We start from the raw sequence: 22,619 nt of genomic DNA, 5'->3' as shown, positions 1-22,619 counted from the left end.
ATCTTGTTAGTATTGATATCACCATAGCCTAATCGTACTTTTCAAATGCAAAGATTGATAAGGCAACAAACAGGATGACATTAACAATGGAAATCTACGTACAGTTACCAACTTAGCATCTAGAAAAATGGACCAGAATACAAATTCTATGCAAAGACACAGCATGACCAATTCCATCACTTTCATGATAATTATCAGGACTCTAAAACCAAGAACACACTAACAAAAACTCCCCACTTTTCCATCCCTCTTTCTTCCCCTGCAAAACAGTCCTTAAAACTCAGTTAACCGACTGTGTATTTTATTCTAATATCTCTGCATATGGCTCCCTGCCAAATTTTGTCAGCTTGCCCTCCAGAGTAACTCATATCAGGGGACCATACCAATCACTAGTATGTCTGGTATACAGCAATCTGGGACTTTTTACATGTTATAAATTACTCCTGGCTCAGGTACGCTATGTATCATGGTGAAGATATATTAGCAGGAGGAATATAATTTCACCTAGAAGATAAGCAATCACCCTGACAGGGAAGAAATGAATATGAGTGACAGAACATGCAAAAGAAAAGAAATCATTCTGTGGACCGAGCAGTTCGTCTCTAGAGATGCTTGGGCTGGCAGGTTAGCTGTGCGTGAAGACCAGGCGTGTTTTCATCTTTGACCTGAGCTGAGTGATCTGATCTCAGAGCTAGGAGTGCCACAGCAAGCCTCGTTGCCTTTGTGAGACGGTTGGGAAAAGTAACTGGGATTTCTGTCAATTTATTCAGTGAGCTGTATCCTGCAAGATTTTCTCTTTAACCTCAAGCCAACCAGGATACAAATTTGCATTGCATTATTGTTCCAATATCTTTTTACTTATCTGTCCTGTTCTTTGTGACTTCTGTTTGATTTGTTTGTTATTATTTGAAAGCCACTTCATCCCCACAGCATCCTAATTTAATTGTACATTGAGTTCGTTCACTCACAAATTATACCCTTGTGATTGGCTGAATGTCAGACATTAATATTGGTGACATATTTAGATGAGTGCTTAAAGTGATTGGATAGTATTTGCTAAATAATCCAGAGTATGAATAATTACCCTGACAATCTATTTAACATTATCATTTGGGCTCGCAATGTACAAACATTCACATACTGGAAGCTACAATTACTAATACATAAGGCCCTGTTGTTCACAGACAGAAAGAACATGTAAACTCACATGCCTGCTTCCACTCAACAAAACAGACGGCAACCATTGCCTAGTTCATTTCTCAGGATGCTGCCTTGATTAATCAAAGTCAATTTGTCTGGCTTAAAATTTTTTTAAAAAGCTGGGCAATTAACTCTCAGTCATCATCAACTGGTGCATTATCCATGGGCAACACCTCTATCAGTCAGAGTTCACTTTGCCAATAAATCAACATTGTCTTCTTGTGCAGTATAAATGTAGTTTTCCCTTTACATTGGTATTTTTATGATTTGGCCTGACGTATGAAAGATTAAGAACTTTGGCAAAACGCATCTTTTTTCAACAATGCACAAAGGTTTAAAGTTTTTAGTGATTAGTTGAACTCAAGTATTAATTAATTTGTTGGCACCTCTGTTGTATAAGGATGTAAGAGTCTGACAGGGTTAGCACTGAGGACATTGTCTAATACGATGAAGTCGTATGGACTTGGGAGAGCAGTTTCAGACCCCTAAGGCCTTACATTGAGACCTCCCTCATATTCTCAGTAACAATGCCTAACATGTGTAACAGTGTAATGTGTACAGTTTTCATCATGTAATGAACCACATCATGGTTAAGACAAAAGCCTCTTCTCATTTGACTACCAAGTGGCATTCTCCATTATCTGAGACCAACATTCCTTCTATTATTTTCTGCCACTCTATGGATCTTCGAGGTCCATGTGTGGTATCTGGGAGCTGAATCTCAATGCGTGTCGAATGGTGTGCGTGCACTCTCTGAGCAGCTCTTAAAGTGAAGATTGTCAAAAAGGCCCTGTAGATCCCCTTCAGGAAAGAAAGCGATGACAGTAAATCTATCTCACATCAAGGTGAGCTTTGGCAATGATCCATCATACAACTAATTTCACCAAAAGAAAAAGGAGTATGACCAAAAAGTGTTAGGTTTTCAATAATAATCACATATATCAGAGAGTAGTAAGGGCGTGGAATGCCCTGCCTGCAAAAATAGTAGACTTGCCCACTTTAAGGGCATTTAAATGGTCATTGGATAAACATATGGATGATAATGGAATAGTTTAGGTTAGATGGGCTTCAGATTGGTTTCACAGGTCGGCGCAACATCGAGGGCCGAAGGGCCTGTACTGCGCTGTAATGTTCTATGTTCTATGTTCTATGTTCTATATCTCCAGGCAATTCTACTGCACAGAAGAGAAAACTAACAATGTTGGGACAGTCAATTCCAAAAGAACATGATCAACAGTTCAACTGAGAAAGAATCAGAAAGAAATGTTGCATTCCTTCACATGTTTAATGTGTTGTCTGCCTCTTTTGATTCAATCGTAGGTTTGGTCAAAAAAGAGGAACTCTCTAGCCTCGTTGAAAGGGACTCCATTAATTTACTGTAAGAAATCCAACATGTTTATAGGAAAACAAGCAATTCAACTTAAGGCATAATTCCTGGGAGTGATGATGAACTGTTCCTCTGTCAGAAGGAGCCAATTGTACCAGCAAGTACCTTGCATTCCCTCTCCAGGGACACACAGGCACAGACACAGACATGGAAGATTGGTAGGTAGTCAGGCTAAAAAAAAACCCTGGATCGCTTGCTGCCTGTAATTGCTGCTTGCCAGCTTGGTCTGGTCCAGAAGCAGTCAGGCCAGAAGGAGATTTGGTATTTGACGGCTGAATGTTTGTTTCCCTTTCTGATTTCCTGCCCATTCAAAGTCAAATCCAGTATTTAAACCTTGCGTCCATGAAAGCCAGTGGAAGTAATCAATATTGCAACTGCCTCACAAAATAAAATGTCTGGAGGTCAATGGTTCAATTGTTTGGTGTTGGATTTTGTGAATTTGCTTACTATTGATGCTCACTGTACTTGATTGACTAAGCCTGCATGTGGATTCGATAAAAGAGTGAATCAAATTGCAGTAGGAGGTGGGGGTCAGAGCTGAGGCATGGAGTAGATATTCTAAAGCACTAAATAGAACCTGTTATGCATAAAGAAACTAATGTCATCGTTTTGTTGCTCCAAGATAAAAAATAAATACTCTGCTCATATGAAAAATTATGGAGGAGAAAGGCCATTTGGTCCATTCTGATTCATCCATCAACAGAGTTCCTAACAGTGTACCTCCAACAATTCCCTCATCATCCATGGACATCAAATGATTTCAAATTTCTTGCCCTCACTACACTGAAAGTTAATTCTATACGATGACATCTCTTTGAAGATAAATCCTCAGGTACCTGCCTGGAAACTATCTTTTCCTAGCTTGATCTTGCGTCTCCTTGTCTGCTGATCAATTTACAGCAATAATCCAGGTAAACCTGATCTCAAAACGCCAGTAAATTTTTACGGCATTTTGATACACTGTTGTTACAGCATCATCAGCTAGCTTACTGAACCAGCTCAGTCTGTGTTTCACGAGTCTGTATCTCACTGAAATAAGACAGTCTCCCAACAATGATGAAAGTCGTCACTTTGTGCATGTTGTTAGCAAGATTCAATATGTTGAGAAAAATGTGTTGACCTTTTATCACATTGTTGGGGGGAAAGAAATGTCCTTATTCTTCCAGTAATCAGCTCATGTTCACTTAATCATTCATTTCTTTCTCCACCTCCTCTCTGTCTTGCTTTCTATCTCTTTCTCTCACTGAATTATTTAGGCCAACTTCCTAACATTATCAACTTTATTCTCCATGTTGCAAGGATGGTTCCCCCGTCTGCCATCAAAGGCTAATGTTAGCTGCATTGTGAGCTGATCACATACACACAACGGATGCAGGATACAGTTCAAAGCTCAAAGTTCATTAGGGAAATTACAATGGCTTAATTTATAATCACATAGATCAGTGAAAGTGAAAAACACATTGACATCCACTAATTACTTTCAATTTACAGAACAGAAACAGACCATTTGACCCAACTGGTCTGTACTAGTATTTATGCCCCTCATGAGGTTCCTCGCAATCCTCTTACTTCAACTAACTCTGTTATCCAATCCTTCTATTTAATTCTTGTATTTGTCTAAGTTCCCTTTAAAATGCATCTATACTTTTCATCTCAACCCTTCAATATTGTAGCAGTTTCAACATTCTCATTATGCTCTGGGTAAAGAATTCCAAATTGATTTGCTACTAACTGTCTTATATTAATTGTCTCTAAATTTGCACTCTTTACGTAATGTTATTTATTGATGTTGGATAAAAAGATTTATTTCCCTCACTATATATCTCTGCTAATTTGTAGTCACAAAGCATTGTAAAGGAGGCAGAAGTAATGTCTGGCAGCTGTGCCCTGGCTCCCTTCCAGCTACTCTATAACTTCACAAAGGCCAAGATCACAATTCACACCACTTGTCATTTGAGGTAAAGCACCTAGCATAAACCATAGGCATTCATTTCAGTGAAACAGATTGAATCCATTTTTGTGTCAGGCTGTCGATATTGGAATCATCTGTTTCACATATGTTCCAGGAAGAATTTGGGGCATCAGAAGCACAGGTACATTTTATTTCCCTTCGATTCATGTTTTAGTTTATAGCACTGGGTTGAAAAGGGTTGGGTCAAACTCATTAAGTGCAGACATGGACCGGAGAGGTATTGATCCCTTCTATAATTGATGTTGGAGTTAACTGCCAATGAGTGATGAGATTGTGATAGAGCATGTCATAGTTGGGATGCTATATTGGAACTCTTGCAGAGGACCTAATGTTGGCTGAAGCAGTGCAGTTCTTGAGACTGGCTGCTCATCTGGGGCGTTGAGGACGGGGAGGTTTCATGTGGCTAGACCATCGATGCAGCCCCAATCCAGCTTATCGTCAGAAGGCTCCCAAAATGCACTAAGAAAACAGCTCCAATGGAAAGAGGCCTCAGTTATCGCCATTGCTCCATTTCCATGCGATGGTGGGTAAACACCTCCCTATAGCCAAGGCTGTTCAGCTATCAGTGCCATGCATTGCCATAACAGTGGCCATTTTAAGATGTTTTTCCACAGTAACAGAAGAATTCCATCTCAGGACATACATTTTAAAGCCAGACCACTCGAATGTAAACGTTCAAGACGTAAATGACACTCAAGACCAAGATGAATACTTCTACAAGGAAATGCTAGACCTATAAGAGGTTTTCCAGTACACAGACATCATGGTTAATAATAGAAGCACAAATCATAAACTGGACATGAGATTGGGAGTGCTACTCTGTTAGAGATCACATTGTGGCTCTCATCTGAATTTCTCTGTCTTTTGTCCAACTTCATGGCACAGGTGATACTCCAATCAGGGTCTGAGGGCAGGCGCTTGGCATATATCAATATACAAAGGAAAGAAATCACTGATACTCTTAATCTTGATCAACATTGTTCTTCCGTGACTTTGAATTTCCAGTTGTGGAAGAAATCCAAGTTAACTCAATACAGTGTTAATCAGTCTTCATTGAAGAAACATTATTCTTAGGACCTAGGAGAGTATCTGAGGCCTTTCATTTCTCTTTGAGGACTGTCTAGAAGATGTGGGGGGAGAAGTGCACCAAAGATGAAGGTGACCAGCTGCAAGATGACATTCTACACCTTGATTTTCTTTTTCAGAGAAAGATACAATCAAGAAGCAGGATTAGACCATTCAGCCCCTCAGGCCTGCTCCTCCATTCAACAAGATCATGGCTGATCAGACGGTAACCTTAAATTCTGCTTACTCCTGATAACCTTTAGCCCCTTGCTTAACTAGAACCTATCCACCTCATCCTTAAAAATATTTAAGGTCACAACTTCCACCATGTTTTGAAGAAAAGACTTCCAAAGATTCGTGGCCTTCTGGGAGAAAAAGCTTTATGTCATTTCTGATTTCAATGGTGACTCCTGATTTTTAAACAGTGAATCCCTGTATTTTGATTCTTCCATATATAAGGGGAAATATCCTCTCTATGTCTACCTCCTATTGAGACTGACAATCAAAATGTCATTGATAGTGACGATTTGACACGGGAAGAGATCCGGAACCTCGCTTTCCTCATCAAAACCAGGGTAGAAAATTGCAGTCCTGATGTCTTTGCAGAGAGCGATCAGCATGGCTTTTGGGAAAGTGACAGAGACGCAAATCAGTCAGTTCATTCTGTTGAAGACAGCAATGTCAAGGGCCAACAGCAACCTGCCACTTAGGTGTGAGTTCTTTCTGCCAAAATTAAATAGGGATCCATTCAGTTATTAGGCCCACCCTCATGCCTCAAAAGCATACAAATATAGTCTGGTTCAAGTAAGAGATGTCTTTGGTTTATTAGGATAGAGTCAAAATCCAATGTTTGTTTGTTTCCTTGATATGCTACAGAACCAAACTGCATTTGTGACTATGTTTATATAAAGGTATTTTTATGAGCAAAGTATATTTTTGAAACAAAAGAAGACTCCCTTAGGTGAAGTACCAACATCAGCACTTCCTCCTATTGCCAAGATATATATTATAGATATCGCTGAATTGGCAATAAGTTCTCGCGAACAGAAAACTACTTAGGAGCTTATTACAGATCCTAATAGTGCTGTAGGTGCAAGAAGGAGTCAGCTCTCCGATTCTGAAAGTTTCTTTCTCTGCTGATGTTGGTGATGCTACACATCCTACTGAAATTTCATAGATGTTGAGGAGCAGACTCAAACTGAAGACTGCGTGCAAGAAGAACTATTCTCTATAAAAAGACAACTTCCTACAACTTTAGCAATCCTTCTTCAGGATGTTCTTTGTTCATTTCCAAACCCATGACCTTTACCATCTTGAAGGACAAGGACATCAGATACATGGGAACACTACTGCATGAAAGTTCCTCTCCAAGCCATTCACCACTCTGGGTTGGAAATATATTGCCATTCCTTCGCTGTCACTGGGTCAAAACCCTAGAATTCCCTTCCTGACAGCACTGTCCTTACATCACATGGGCTGCAGCAGTTCAAGAAAGCAGCAAGAAGGTGATACAATCGCAAGATTCTTCACAGGAGTTGATTGAGCTTCATTCTTTCAAGTGGCAATCAGCTTACCTTTGCCCCAGTGTGTTTGAAAGAAAGAGAAAAGGAAAGCGGAGATGAAAATCTCCATGCATCATCTTCCCACAGTGATTAAGAAGCAGGGATCCCAGTCTGATGACGTCAGCACCTTCCAAGGAAGAGTTTGCAGACAGTATACATCCTACACTGTCTCCAAGAGAATGAGACCACAACTGGAGATTGACACCTCTGGTGTAAGAGACTGTGAAGTGGTGGTGGAGTGGGGAGGCGGGGTTAGGATAAAAGTAAAGTAGTTTAAGTGTAGGATAAAAGACTTGGGAGGAGTTATAGCATAAGGGCTGAATAGCTGTTTCACAAACAGCTAGAGTGCGTCATCAGTGAAACCATAGTATGTTAGACTCCATGGGAGCTGACAGAAGAAGGTTCTAATGGAGTCTAGCTGAGCCAACTGTTTGTGAATAGTTAATAAATATCTACCGTTTTGCACTATCATTGTTTCCAGCTCTCATCACGCAGAACCCAATTTTAATATTTATCCAAGGGTAATGTCTCCAATTATTGACTAAATTCTAAATCCCACTCCATTGTCCGGTTTAAAGCATTTTTACTGCCATGTTGGATTGGAATATAAAGACTGAAAAATAGCTATAATATTTAGGCTGAAGGCTGAGTATAACATATGGACTGACAGACTGAGCGAATCATTCTTCAGGTTTTGAATGTTTGCTTTCAATAGAAGAAGGAACACTGTGTTACTCTCCATCACTGATTAACATTGAGCATCGCTGATTATAGAGTCTCATACTTCCATTTTGTCATCATTTAAGCCAATCTGTTTGTATAAGTGACCTTCAACTCAATTTAGGACTAATTGGTTAAAAATATAATTAGTCACTGTCTAGAGCCTAGGGGATTTTAATTCCATAACCATTAACACTGTATTTGCAAAAGAACCACATAAACCAATGAAGATCTCAGTCTTCAAATTCTATTTTAAAGATAAATGCAACCAGAACACAATTCGTTTCTCTATTCTATTTTCTCTAGCACCCATCTCTTGAACCAATAGTAATTTGCAGTAATTGTGTACCATTAACATAGCAAAATATCTTAAGATGCTTCACAGGAATGATTTTCATACAAAATTTGGCAATGGGCCAGATAATTGATGGCAGGACAAATGATTCTTTATGGCACACTCATACCCAACAAAACCATCTGGGATGCATTGAGTAGATTCAGTTTTTTTTCCCTTATTCATTCACGGGATGAGGGCGTTGTTGATTAGGCCAGCATTTATTGCCCAGAGGGCAGTTATGAGTCAATCACATTGCTGCAGGTATGAAGTCACCGGTAGGCTAGACCAGGTAAGGATGGCAGTTTCCTTCCCCTAAGGGGAATTAGTAAACAAGATGGGCTTTTCTGAAAAAAATCAGCAATGGATTCACAGTCATCATTAGACTCTTAATTCCAGATATATATTGAATTCAAATTCCACCATCTGCCATGGCAGAATTTGAACTCAGGTTGCCAGAACATCACCTGGGTCTTTGGATGAACAGTCCAGTGATAATACCACTAGGCCATTGCCTCCCATCCTCCAGTGCCATCAATTGTTCTATTAGGCTACATTATTGATGCCACATGAGGAAGGATGGCCACACAAACCCTTTAGCAGATGAACAGAACAAGTTTATTACATTTTACTTCATAGCTAGTTACGCTACATCTGAGGTACATGAGAGTCCTTTGTAAGATGTGGTCACATTACTGCTGCTGAAGCACTCTGGTATACAGTTTTACAATAGCTGAGGAATACATATAGAACTGGGCAGCTTCTCTGACTAGCTGTCCTTTATATCCCGATGGATGGAGTTCATTGCGTGTACCCTTCAGGTACTAACTGTCTTGCACAACAGCGATCAAGAGCATTGGCAAATAGGTAGGTATTTAGGGACAATCTGAACAGGGAGAGAGTGAGGTAGAGAGTTTTGGGGAGGGAATTCTTGTGCTTAGAGTCTAGGCAGCTGTAAGTACCACTGTTGATGGTGGAACATACGAATTAAGAGCAGGAGTAGGCCATTCAGCCCTTCAAGTCTGGTGTGTCGCTTAATGTGATCATGGGTATGCTCTTATGAACATTACGGAGACACGGCTACAAGCAGATCAAAGCTGAGAACTGAGCATTCACCTTGCTAAAGGGCAGGCAGGAAGGGAAGTATGTTGGGGTGGCCTTGTTAGTATAAGATGGAGTTACTATGTTAGTAAGAAATGATCTTGGATAAGATTATGTAGAATCTGTATTGGTGGAGATAAGAAATAACAATGGGCAGATCTCAGAGATGGGGTAATCTGTAGGCACCTAATAGCAGCTGTGTGGAACGACAGAGAATATATAGGAAGGCGGGTTTAAAAAACAGTAAACTTTTTTATGAATAGCCTACTCCAATTCCTATTTTCTATGTTTCCATGTTCCACAGCAAAAAAAAACCTGGTGCAAAATATTGAGTGTTGGCATGCATGCATCTATTAACATCAGTGGGTGCCTGAACATATTTGTGCATGCATGTGTTTATGTGTGGATGTGTGTGCATTTGTGTGTGTGTGTGTGTGTGCATCTGTGTCTGTGTCCACACGTGTGTGCAGGCACATTTGTTTAGTGTGTGCGTGTGTATGTCTGGAGAAAGACTGTCTATGTTCCAAAACCCACTGACACACACAGTCTACCCTTTGCATGGTGGAACACCAGTAATGATAGCACTGTCTATTCAACAAATGGCTCAGGGCAGACTAACACCTTAATAGGATGCTGCAGAAGGAGGTGGGTTTTGGGGATAGGGTATTGATATTTCTTGGCCAAGAGAAATCACATTATTTTGGAGACAGCTCCTTGTAATGTTTTAGAATACATTGGACTATGAAACTCTTCAATGCAAGGTGGAATTTTGAATTTGCAATTTTTAAATGGACGATTGCAAGATATCAGCCTGCTTGGCTGTGTCTGTAATACCATCTTCAAATGCGCCATTTCTGATCTTGATCTGCAATGAATATGAATAACTGGTTTCAATGCTCAATATTGCAGTTACATTTTGATTTTCGTTTCTCCAGATATGGAAATAATAGGTATATTTTCAAGCTTGTCACTTTATTATGATGCGTCATTAATAATTTACTGGCTTTTCAAGCTGATTTCCATGAAAACAAAAAAAAAAAAATTCCTTTAATATCCATTCAGTTGAAACATGAAGCTACACTTAACTCCAGAGCATTAGTTTATTGTTAGAGGCCTGATGTTTGTTGAAGCAACATTTCTTGATTGCAACAAAAACGGAAGTTGCTGGAAAAGCTCAGCAGGTCTGGCAGTATCTGTGAAGAAAAATCAGAGTCAATGTTTCAGGTACCATGACCCATTCTGAGGAAGGGTCACTGGACCCAAAACGTTAACTCTGATCTTTTCCTTCACAGATGCTGCCAGACCTCCTGAGCTTTTCCAGCAACTTCCGTTTTTGTTCTTGATTTACAGCATCTGCAGTTCTTTCGGTTTTTCTTGATAGCAAGCCTGAATGTCTGGACAATTGAGGTAATTCATGAATTGAAATCTGGCCATGGTCTGTTTCTGTACACTAACTATTCCACAGCCTGCCTTCTTTCTCATAAAATATAGGATCAGATTTAGGCCAGTCGGCCCATCAAGTCTGCTCTGTCGTTCGATTATAGCTAATATTGTAAATACTGTAAGTTCTAACAACATACAGCTTCTAGAAATGGCCTCCATCTTCATCATTGGCTATCCCTGGCAGAAGAGGATGACTCTCTTCCACTCTCAGGGTGAGTCTGTAGGTGGCTGTACAGTTTGACATGGGTTCTGCAGAATCTGAAACACTTGGGGCAGGAGGTGGTCATGGAAAAGTGTGGGTGGGATGCTGGTGTGGCAGCTGGCTCCTTTCGCTGTTTTCACTGGGCTTCCGGTTTTCTGATGGCAAGTCTCGAGCTGCTCGATGCCTTCCTAGATGCTTCTCCTCTACTTTGGGCTCTCGTGGCCAGTGATTCCCAGGTGTCTGCGGGAATGTCGCACTTCACCAGCCTTGAGGGTATTCCTGAAGCATTTCCTCCACTACTTTTATCATTCACAATCCCAGACTGTTTTGTTGGTGAGCTATTTGACCTTAAGGGGGATCTCATGGTGGTGTCCCATCCTGCCCTCGCATGATGTTCTTTGATGTGCACTCTCTAGAATGATGGGAAAAACAGTGTTATTGGTTGGTGACTGTAGACAAGAGAATGTGTGCTTTGTTCTCTCTCAACCCCTCATCTCTCTAACCCAGGGAACCCTTCAGTTCCTTTGGCCTGTGGTTGCTGAGGCCCAGTGTACTATTCACTTCAACAAGTAACTTGGCATTTTCAGGAAAGGAGGAAGAGAGTTAGAAGGTAGAATAATAACAAAACAGAAGAGAAGTGCTTCCGGGGATCCATTGTGACTTAAATGCTTTCGTGTATCAACCAAGCAAATGCTTGCAATTTCAAGGCTTCTGTCTTTATTAAAGGGGAGAGAAAAACAGGAAGTGCAATGCTTCTGCATTCCTTACTGGAAATTTCTTTCTTCCGTGTATCCATGTTAGAAATCTCTGAGTATCAAGGTGATCAATAATGTGCAACATCATGACTTTTCAACACAATTGCTTACCATGACAACTCAGGCTGTTAACAATGAGCAAAGAAAATACCAGTTACGTTAGTCTATATGTGGGTGTCTGCCTTTGATTCTGGTTAACAATGAGGCTATAAATGTAGATCGATGTACAACAGAATACCATCTATTCATAGTTAGTTCCGGTTCAGTCAGCTGCATTGTTGTAACATGCTAGTCTTCAGCGGCACGGAATGGGCCACATTTATAATGGGTGGGCTTCTGAGGTGTGCATTCCACATCTGAGGGCCATGGCAAAGAATGATACTTGCAGTATTTCGCCTTGCCATCAACAGTAATGCTCAGGAAAGCTACTTGCTGCGGTGAACTGACAACCAGAATATGATGTTGTCATTTCCATCACATTTATGATTTGTCAATGGTATCAGCACTTTAAGCGATCAGCAGGTGAGCTCTTGTCACTGAAGAGCCAGCCTCTCCGAGCACTTTTCCTTAAGGCAGGGAAGGTTATAATGGGGCTTATTAGAGACATTCACAATCAGGAAGGCTTTGACAGAATTAAATAGGGAGAACCTGTTTCCAGTGGGTCAATGATCTGTGTGGTGTTTTGGAATGGGAACAACAATTTTGGTAAGGTAAACCAGGGCAAGACTTGCATAGTTGCAGGGGTAGAACTGAAATGATAAAGGGCAATTCGGAAGTCTAAGCAGGCAAAGTTTTACAAAATGGGAATGTTAGGAAACTGTTGAAATCCCAAAAATGTGGATGATCCATTGCTTAAACTGCAGGAAGCCTGTGAAAAGCAGAACTCATTCAGGAAAGAACCATGAAAGCAAAAGGTCAATTGAAGAGGAGATCGAAGAGGGAACTATTATTCCATAGAATCATAGAATCCCTAGTGTGGAAACAGGCCCTTTGGCCCAACAAGTCCACACCGACCCTCAGAGCATCCCACCCAGACCCGTCCCCCTATAACCCACCTAATCTACACATCCCTGAACACTATGGGGCAATTTAGCATGTCCAATCCACCTAGCCTGCACATCTTTGGACTGTGGGAGGAAACCGGAGCACCTGGAGGAAACCCACGCAGGCACGGGGAGAATGTGCAAACTCCACGCAGACAGTCACCCGAGGTTGGAATCGAATCCGGGTCCCTGGCGCTGTGAGGCAGCAGTGCTAACCACTGAACCGAAGAAAATGGGAGTCATCTAGGAAAACCCGTTAGATGAATGGGATCCATCATATTGAGCTATAAAGAGTGGAAGTTATTCAGCAAAGCCATTAAAAGAATGGAAATTGGCATTAAAGCCACTGGCAGCAGGGTTCATTCAGTAAAACTATTAAGGAAGTGGGAGTTGTTTATTCAGGCTTCAACTAGCAAGATTCATCTCGAGCAGCTGTGAGAAAGGTGGGAAAATCCAAAGTGTGGGAAAATCTTGAAGTGTAGTAGCACACAGTAGCAGCATTCCTATGCTACAGGATTGAAAGGCTTTGAAGCAAGGAAAAAAATCACAGCAGGAAGACACGGCAGCAGAAATAATATAGCCAGGACAATTTAACATCAAAGATGGAGTAAATAAGACACAGAATTGGAAATCTTGGAGAAAATAATTGTTAGATACAGAACTATTTGCAAGCTAGATACTATGTCAAAAGCTGGACAAGAGACTACACTTTTGCATGCAATTGGGTATGTAGGTGGTGATGTCGTAGCATAAAAAGGCATAAAACAAACAATATAGATCTTTGGTGAAATTTTGTGAGACTTTGAGAATTACTTTAAACTCATAACAAAAAAAAGACTTGAAAGAGCAAGATTTAATAGAAGAGTTCAGCATCAAGGGAATTAAATTTTGCTTATAGCTACAGATAATTTCTTTGGAGACAGAAGATGTTATGACCTCCAGCGTGGACAGCAACTCAGAATCATCCAAAATATAATGGCGAAGGAGTAATGTTGTCTCTCTTGATCCCACCTGTCTTGTGACTGAGTTAACTCACAGAACAAGCCCCGCTGCTCTGTAGTCAATTGCATTTGAACAATGATGGAGATTATTAATGTAAAAGGGGACTTATTCCAGAATGAGATTAAGTGGTTTAGATTAGGTGATTAAGAGATGAGTGGATTAAGACTGAGTCAACAAGATTTATTTATGGCTCCAGTGAGTTCAAAGGAAGGAGTTAGTGAGATAAATGTGACTGCATCCAAACCAAGTATTAGCAGAGATAATTATTCTTTCCAAAAGAACAGATTTATTTCAAGTTGGCTCCAATACATCTCATCAATAGTGAGATGAAGTTATGTAAAAGCCGTGTTGCTTGGTGCTTAGGGAAGAAATTATCCTATATCAGGACTAGAGGATGAATGTTCAGGGAATTGCCTTATCCATACTGAAATCAATACTTGCCACTAGACAAGCACACTCACTGATAGAGAAAAAAGTGAGCGTCCGTGGAGGTTCTGATCAGTCAGTTCAGCCCAGACAATCCTGAAATGCTCAACAGGGTTGAACACTAAGAGGTCGTTTCCTCCGGCTGGGGAGTAGAGAACATGGGGTCAGAGTCCAGAACATGGGGCCAATCACTTATGACCAGGATATGGAGAAATTTCTTAACTCAGAGGATTGGAACTATTGATCACTGAGTGTTGTGCTTGGGACATTGATTAATACATTTAAGGCTGTGAGAGACAGAGCTTTGGTTTCCTGCAGTCTGCGATAATTGGAGTTAAGGCAGTAGATCAGGCATTATTGTATCAAGTGGGCTTAAGGGGGCAAATGACCTACAACTGCTCTGATTTTCTCCGTTTTTATGGGGACAATTTTACCTGGCTGTTAATGGGATAGTAACGGCTTTAAAGTGAGGTTCGTAGACATACGGCCAAAACTTTGGTCAGTATTTTGAAAGAGGCCTTCACTTTGGTGGCTTAACTAAAAGGACTGTGGACACGACAGCACAGTGCTTGTAGTGGTTAAGGTCTGTGTGGATAACCACACTCACAACTTTCCAAAAAGAAAAAATATTGTGGATGTTGACATTCTGAAATGCTCCTGAAACTCACTCACTTAGATAATCAGCTCCAGTACAGCATTAACACATGCACCCAGATAGCATGGTGAAAGATTGTCCAGTTCTGTCCCAACTGCAAGAACCAAGATAAATGCACTACAGTTATTAACACTCCCTTATGACCCTTCTTTCAATCATCAGTAGTCTGATAGAAGGAGTCATCAATAGTGCTATCAAACAATGCCTGTTGACTCATGTTCAGTTAATGTTGGACCAGAAATTCAAGACTGTACATCTCATCAAAACATCAAACATTGGTGTGAGTATTGAATGCAAGAGGAAAGAAATCATTTGGTGCCTTTACCATTAAGACAGCGTCTGACTGAGGTGATCAAGAATCCCGAATAAAATGGAGGTCAGTGGGAGCTCAGAAGAAATGATACCCCACCCAGCCCCACAACTCCAACCCTAACACCTGGATAACGTCTAGACTTGAGATGATTAATTTCAGGGAAAGAGCAAGATAGTTGACTCAATCTCCACATAACTTTTGACAGCAGAATTGACTGAAAAGGGGAAGTGAAATGGTGTCACAGTAATGTTCATTTTTCAGTGTTTCATTATATGATTCTGATACCTGATCTATGTTCGCTGTACTTGATTGGCTAAGCCTCGGCGATAACTCAGAGAAAAGTCAACAACATGTGGAAAGCCTGAAAGTTGCAGCTAGAGAAGACATTTTCAATCACGGTAAATAAAATTCCTGCTCACAGAGAAACTAGTGCCATTTCCCCACTGATGGGTGAAATAAAATATACAGACATTTTTGAATGTTACTTTGTATCTAGCCATGCTATAGTGACTGCATTTGTATAGCAATTTTCACAACTTCAAGATCTTCAAAGGCACTTTGCAGCCAATGAAGTACTTTTGAAACGTAGATATTGTATAATGCAGAAAATGCTGACATACACAAAATTTGCAAGAACGTAAGGGGAAAAGAAACAAACGAATATGTTTTGACACTGCAGTACTTGCTCATGATAAATGATGCTTTTAACCTTCAGCCCTGCTGCATTAAGTCTTCTGCTGTGTCACTGGTTTAAAATGTTGACATTTGCGGCCTCAACATTTGTAGCCCTTGTCTCAACTGTTTAACTTGGAAGCTATTTTTCCCTTGGCTTTCAATAGAAAAAAATGCAGTTGTAGCTTTTCCATCTATTTACAGTCGGAGTTGATATCCTTTCCTTGGGATGACTGTAGTCAGGTTGTGACACTGTCAAAAAGCATTCAGGGTGTCGCACAATGTGTAAACCCACTTCAGACTTCAGCTGTCATAGCATTTAAGCTTCATCAAGCTGCAGACGATTTTTAAAGTTAACCACGCAGCAACTTTGCATCCAATTTATTTTCTCATTCTGATGTACCTCCAAAAGGCAGAGCTGATAGTGTGATTGCAGATGGTGTGGAAAGCCACTATCATTCTTTTTTCAAGGGATGCAGACTTTACTGGCAAGGCCACAGTTTGATTTCTAACCAGAGCTGCACTGGGAGAAAGTGGTAGGTGTCAGCTTAAGCCTGGAAGTAATCCAAGTCATGATGTATGCTCACACAGGCTGCTCCATGAACACAAGTCATGTGAAAGGAGTTCAGCACACTGGAATTGTCAGTTGAGATGGCATGGTGGCTCAGTGGTTAGCACTGCTGCCTCACAGTGCCAGGGACCTGGGATTCAATTCCACCCTCGGGTGACTGTCTGTGTGGAGTTTGCACATTCTCCCTGTGTCTGCGTGGGTTTCCTCCGGGTGCTCCGGTTTCCTCCCACAGTCCAAAGGAGTGCAGGTCATGTGGATTGGCCGTGCTAAATTGCCCGTAGTGCCCAGGGATGTGTATTAGCCATGAAAAATGAAGTGGTAAGAGTTACGGTTGAGGGGGGGGGGTGAGTCTGGGTGGGATGTTCTTCTGAGGGTTGGTGTGGACTTGATGGGCTGAATGGCCTGCTTCCATACTGTAGGGCTTCTAGAATTCTATGAATGGCCCAGCTCCTGCACACAGGGAAGGAATGCCTGTGCTGAAGGTGCTGAATGTTGTCAAGTCAATTCTGAACTCCTGAAATTATTACACAATATCTGGCACATCTGGTATCAGGACATCAAAAGGGGGTCCAGGATTTTGACCCAGTGACAATGAAGGAACAGCCAGGATGGTGTGTGTCATCGGTGGGGGGGCCTGCAGATGGTGGGTGTGCCCCACGCACCTGCTCCCCTTGACCCTGTAGGAGGTAGACTTCAAAGATTTGGAAGTTGCTGACTGAAGAGCCGTTGCTGGTTACTGCAGTGCATCTCATATATGGTATAAGTCCAGAAGTCCATAAGAAATAAAAACAGGTGTATGTCTGTTCAGCTCCTTAAGTCTGGTCCGCCCTTCAACAGGATCATGGCTGATAAAATTCCTCATGTCCACTTTCCTGCATTCTCCCCATAACCTTCGAATCCCTTACGGATCAAGAATCTATTGATCTCAACCTTAAATATACACAAAAACTGCCCACGCATACTTGTGGGTATAGCTATTCTCAAAGGGTTGTTAAGCAGCAATTTGTAGCATTTTTACTCAGTGACCATGAAGAAACAATTCTATCTTCATCAACTCAAGCAATGGATAAATGATTGATTGATCGATTGATTGACTGATTTATTATCACGCGTACCAAAGTACGGTGAAAACCTTTGTTTAGGAGCAGTACAGGCAGATCACAGTAAGCAAGGATGTACAGATCAGAGGTTGTAAAAAGACTTAGACAAAGGCAGACAAGTTACATTACCCAGGGCGTGCGCTAGTTGAGATCAACTTTAGCAAGATTAACATTATTTGAAGGTAGAGAGTCTGTTCATCAGTTTAATAACGGCAGGGAAGAAGCTGTTCCTGAACCTGCTAGTGCATGTATTCAGTCTTCTGTATCTTCTCCCTGACGGAAGAGGTTGTAGGAGATCATTACCAGGGTGTGATGCGTCTTTGATGATGTTGGTCGCTTTTCCACAGCAGCGAGCCGTGTAAATAGAATCCGTGGATGGAAGGTTGGCTTCTGTGATGGTCTGGGCTGTGCACGCCACCTTCTGTAGTTTCTTACAGTCCTGGGCAGAGCAGTTGCCGTACCAGGCTGTTATGCACCCGGACAGTTTGCTTTCAATGGTGCATCTGTAGAAGTTGGTGAGGGACCTTGTGGACATGCCAAATTTCCTGAGCCGCCTGAGGAAGAAGAGGTGTTGTTGTGCCTTTTTGACCATTGCGTCTATGTGGGAAGTCCAGGACATGTTGTTGATTATCATCACTCCTAGGAACTTGAGGCTGTCCACTCTCTCAACCTCAGTTCCTTTGATGTAGATGGGGGTGTGTTCTCCTCCTTTCTTTCTGAAGTCAGTGATCAGTTCTTTAGTTTTGCCGATGTTGAGAGAGAGGTTGTCCTCATTGCACCTTGACACCAAGCCCTCTATCTGCCTTTTGCATTTTGACTCGTCATTGTTAGATATCCGTCCCTCTACGGTGGTGTCGTCAGCGAACTTGTAGTTGGCATTCATTCAGAATTTGGCAATGCAGTGGTAGGTGTACAGGGAGTACAGTAGAGGGCTGAGGACACATCCTTGGGGGGGCTCCAGTGTTGAGTGTTATTGTGGAGGAGGTGCAGTTACCTATCCTCACTGATTGTGACCTATGGATCAGAAAGCTGAGGATCCAGTTGCAGAGGGCACAGAGTTTTGAGATCAGTCTGGAGGGGATAATGGTGTTGAAGGTGGAGCTGTAGTTGATAAGCAGGAGTCTAATATAGGTGTTCTTGTTGTCCAGATGTTCCAGGAATGAGTGCAGGGCTAGGGATATGGCATTTGCTGTGGACCTGTTACGTCAATAGGCAAACCGTAGGGGATTGAGGAAGGCTGAGAGACTGGAGTTGATGTGGGCCGTGACCAGCCTCACAAAGCACTTCATGATAATGGAGGTCAGAGCCACTGGGCCATAGTCATTAAGGCACATTGCATGTGTTTTCTCAGGTATGGGGATGACGGTGGTCTTCTTAAAGCAGGTGGGGACTTCAGCTTGTAGGAGGGAGAGGTTGAAGATGTCGGTGAATACCTCCACCAGCTGGTCTGCACAGGATCTGAGTGCTTGGCTGGGAACACCGTTTGGGCCCATCATGCTCCTTGGGTTGAGTTGCAGGAAGACTGATCTGATTTCTGCAGCAGTGCCCAAGGGAACAGGTGGGTCCACGGCTGTCGGGGCAAATGTCACTCCGCTGCTGGCATTCTGCTCAAACCAAGCATTGAGCGCATCAAGGAGGGAAGTGTCATTGTTCATCATCTTGATCTGCTTCATTTTGTATCCTGTAATGTTGTTCAGGCCTTGCCACATGCGGCGGGAGTCTATTTGGTAGGTTTGGGCCTCTAACTTGGTCCATACTGCCACCTGGCTTTATGGAGGTCATATCTAAATTTCCTGTATTGGTCTGAGCCATCCAACTTGAACACTGCATGAATGATGCCTGCTTCATGCTTCAAACTCATGTAGATTGCAGGAAGAAGGAAAGACCAATGGAGGTTTAAGCACTCCAAAACTTTTGAGTGGATTAGGAAGATTTGATTTAAATGCAGCAGGAAAGTTTGTCATCACAATTATGTATGGACACACAGATATATTAAAAACCTTCCCAACGTCAGATCTGTTGAAGTCTGCACTTAAACGCACAGTGAGGATGTCTCAGTCTGGAATATAAAGGTGGAAATAAAACAATTATGAAAACTGAGATTTTGTTTTTATCAAGATGTACAGAACAGCAGTGACTTTTAATAAGCCCTGCTTTTTATAAATTGAGTTGTTTCATTTCTTTGTATCTTGTATACAGATAATTTATCCCAGCGATATCAAGGAACAGTTGCCAAAACACTAATTGCAACTATAATCATAAGGACTATAGAAATCTACACCAAACTCATCTCCTATTTGTAAAACAAGTGTAACCATTGAAGAAATACATAACAATGCTATGCAACAATCAGATTTTAAACTTGAACAAAAACCCATTCCCATACAAAGGCTTACACTGGTGAGACACCAGATAGCGATAGTCTGGTAGGAATCCCTGTGAGGTGAGAAGTAAATGAACTAATCTGATCTGAAGTACAATAAATTATTTCAACTAGTCCCTCGATGTTCTAGCAATTTGCAAAACAGCACCTGCCAAATAGAACTGTAAGACGCCCTATGCTGTATTCTGTGACACTGTGGGACCATCAGAAGTAATTACAAATCACTGCACATACATCCTGATAGCTCGTATTTCCAAAAGGAATACTCAAGTCAATTCATGTGGCTCCACCTCTTAAATTAACTCATATTCCCCTCTCTCTTATATCCCTCCTTTCCACTCAGTTAATTTTTATTAATACGATGATTTTCATTAACCTTCCTTGCCTAGCCTCATTACACCATGTCTTAAACCAACTCATGTGTTCTGGAGACTTTATAAGTATGAAACTCCTGACCTTGCTTATGGGCCTGTCTTTTACCGGCTAAAGAACAAGATCTAACTTTTACCTCTGACATTAATTTTCCTCTCTCCTTAGACAGTGTCCTCACTGTGAACCCTGCACCTTCACCTTGGCAGATGCCACTAGACTGGGGGGATTAGGTGGGGGTTAATCAATTCTGAGGAGCCCTGCAACAAATTAAAAGAGGATATTAATAAACTTGGAAAATAGGCAAATGAATGTTCAACATTGACCAATGTGAGGTTATGCATTTTGTTTAGAAGAAAAGGTCACTTATTATTTGGAAAGTGCAAGTGTAGTTGAGGTTCAGGAACATAGATATTTCCATGACCAAAAACACCAATCAATAAAAGTTGCAAATTAGCAAGGCCACTTAAATGTAAAGCAAGCGCTGGGCTTTATTTCTAGACGGATAGATTTGAGGAGTATAAAAGTGAAGCTTAACTTATATCAAGCCTTGCTAGACCACACTTGGAGTACTATGAGCAGTTGTGGTCATCAGATATGGTCATTGGAGAGGGTGCAATGAAGATTTATGAGATTGATACTCGAAGCTAGCAAAGAAATAGATACTGGAATGGCCACATACCAGTGGCGAATGGCAGGCTGGGTCTCGTTTTTTCCCTTGAGATTAAAAGTCTAAGTGGTGACTCAATTAAGATCTTTAAAATGTTGAAATACTTTGATGAAAATACTTATAGACAGAAGTTTTCCACTTGTAGAGAACAGCATAACTGCAGGCCATCAAGATAAGACAATCAAATAGAATCATAGAACCCCTATAGTGTGGAAGCAGGCCATTCTGCCCATCAAGTCCATACTGACCCTCTGAAGAACATCCCACTCAGTCTCACCCTTCTACCCTAAACCTGCATTTCTCATGGCTTATCCACCTAACCTGTACATCTTTGGAATGTGAGAGGAAACCCACATAGACATGGGGAGAATGTGCAAACAGTCACCCAAGGCTAGAATTGAACCCAGGACCCTGGTGCTGTGAAGTACCCATGCTAACACTGAGCCACCATGCCACCCTTTTCTTTTCTTAAAAAAAACGTTCAGAAGAACATTCTTTGTCCAAGTGTGAAAATGTGGAACTTAGAACCACAGCGAATGAATATGCACTTTAGAAGAAACTAGACAAGTGTTGGAGTAAGAAGGGAATAAATTGTTATGATGATGGATTTAAGTGACAATATATAGGACAAGGCCCGAATGGAACATAAACACTAGCATGGACTGGTTGGGATGGATGGCCTGTTTCTGTGCCGTTTCTCCTAAAGAAAAAGTAGACTGAAAAATAAAGACACATTGACATTTCATATTGTTTTTTAATCAATTTCTCACTTCTCTTTAAGACCTATAATGACATTCATGAGCCTTCCTTAAGAACTTTGTTCAAGTTTAGTATTCATTGCTTGTTGCCTCTTTACAGCAAACCAGTGGATCAGATGGAACATTGTTTTTTTCATGTTGCCTACCACTGGTCTTCATTGGCTTCATTGGAAAGTAAAGTCTGGTGGGGTGTGCAAAATCAGTTCTGCATTTAACCCCATTAGTTTCCTAATGGAAGCATTAGATTACAATTGTACCCCATTGATTCTCCATGTTAAATCTGATCAATTTGAAACGCAGCTGCAAACGTACACAGCAGCACCAGCTGTTTCTAAGACACATTAATAGTTGGACCCTCTCATTCCAACCCTTTGCAATACAATTCCCATTAATAAACACAATTCAGAAAGGTTAATGCTCAGAGTAAACAGCAAGTCAATAAATTGCCATTGTGTCACTGATTGAATGCCAAATATAAACCCTGCCTCTTGAAGGGCTCTTGTTGTGCATTGGTAGTGTTCCTATCTCTGAGCCAAGAGACCTGGGCTCCAGTCCAAAGCACACCTGCTTTGGAGGTATGTAATAACATCACTGAGCAGGTTGTATTGAAAATATCTAAGTTCTCCCCTTGCTCGCTTAAAAGAGGTAACTGGAGTAGCCATGAAGCTTCTTTAGCCCACTTGGATGCCAAAAACTTGTACAATTTCATGTCCTAGTGTAAAAATGTTGAACTGCTCACAATTGTTTATGTAGTTCTTTTGTATGTTCTGATATGGGGTCAGAGTAAGAATGTCTCTAGGTATCAGGAAGTGATATCAGTCCTACAGTTAAATCCAAGAATAGACTCAGCGTAGAGTGAACAGTCTGCATGTTAGAGGAGGCAACTTGCATTTGCCTGCTGCCTCATTCAAGTCTG

The 22,619-nt window shown here is 41.3% G+C and overlaps 1 protein-coding gene across 1 annotated transcript in view; it reads right to left on the bottom strand.

Moving 5' to 3' along the window:
* Positions 1–22,619, bottom strand: part of LOC109910584 (seizure 6-like protein) — a 240,985-nt gene that overhangs the window by 141,733 nt on the left and 76,633 nt on the right. Inside the window, exon 3 of the mRNA XM_020509799.2 lies at positions 3,796–3,800. Coding sequence (XP_020365388.2) covers positions 3,796–3,800 — 5 coding nt within the window. The remainder of the gene's footprint in view (positions 1–3,795; positions 3,801–22,619) is intronic.

This window comes from Rhincodon typus, chromosome 24, assembly GCF_021869965.1.
Source record: "Rhincodon typus isolate 14 chromosome 24, sRhiTyp1.1, whole genome shotgun sequence".
In the NCBI taxonomy this organism is placed as follows: Eukaryota; Metazoa; Chordata; class Chondrichthyes; order Orectolobiformes; family Rhincodontidae; genus Rhincodon; species Rhincodon typus.
Note: the sequence above shows the minus strand (reverse complement) of the source record. Positions and strands in the feature narration are given on the sequence as shown.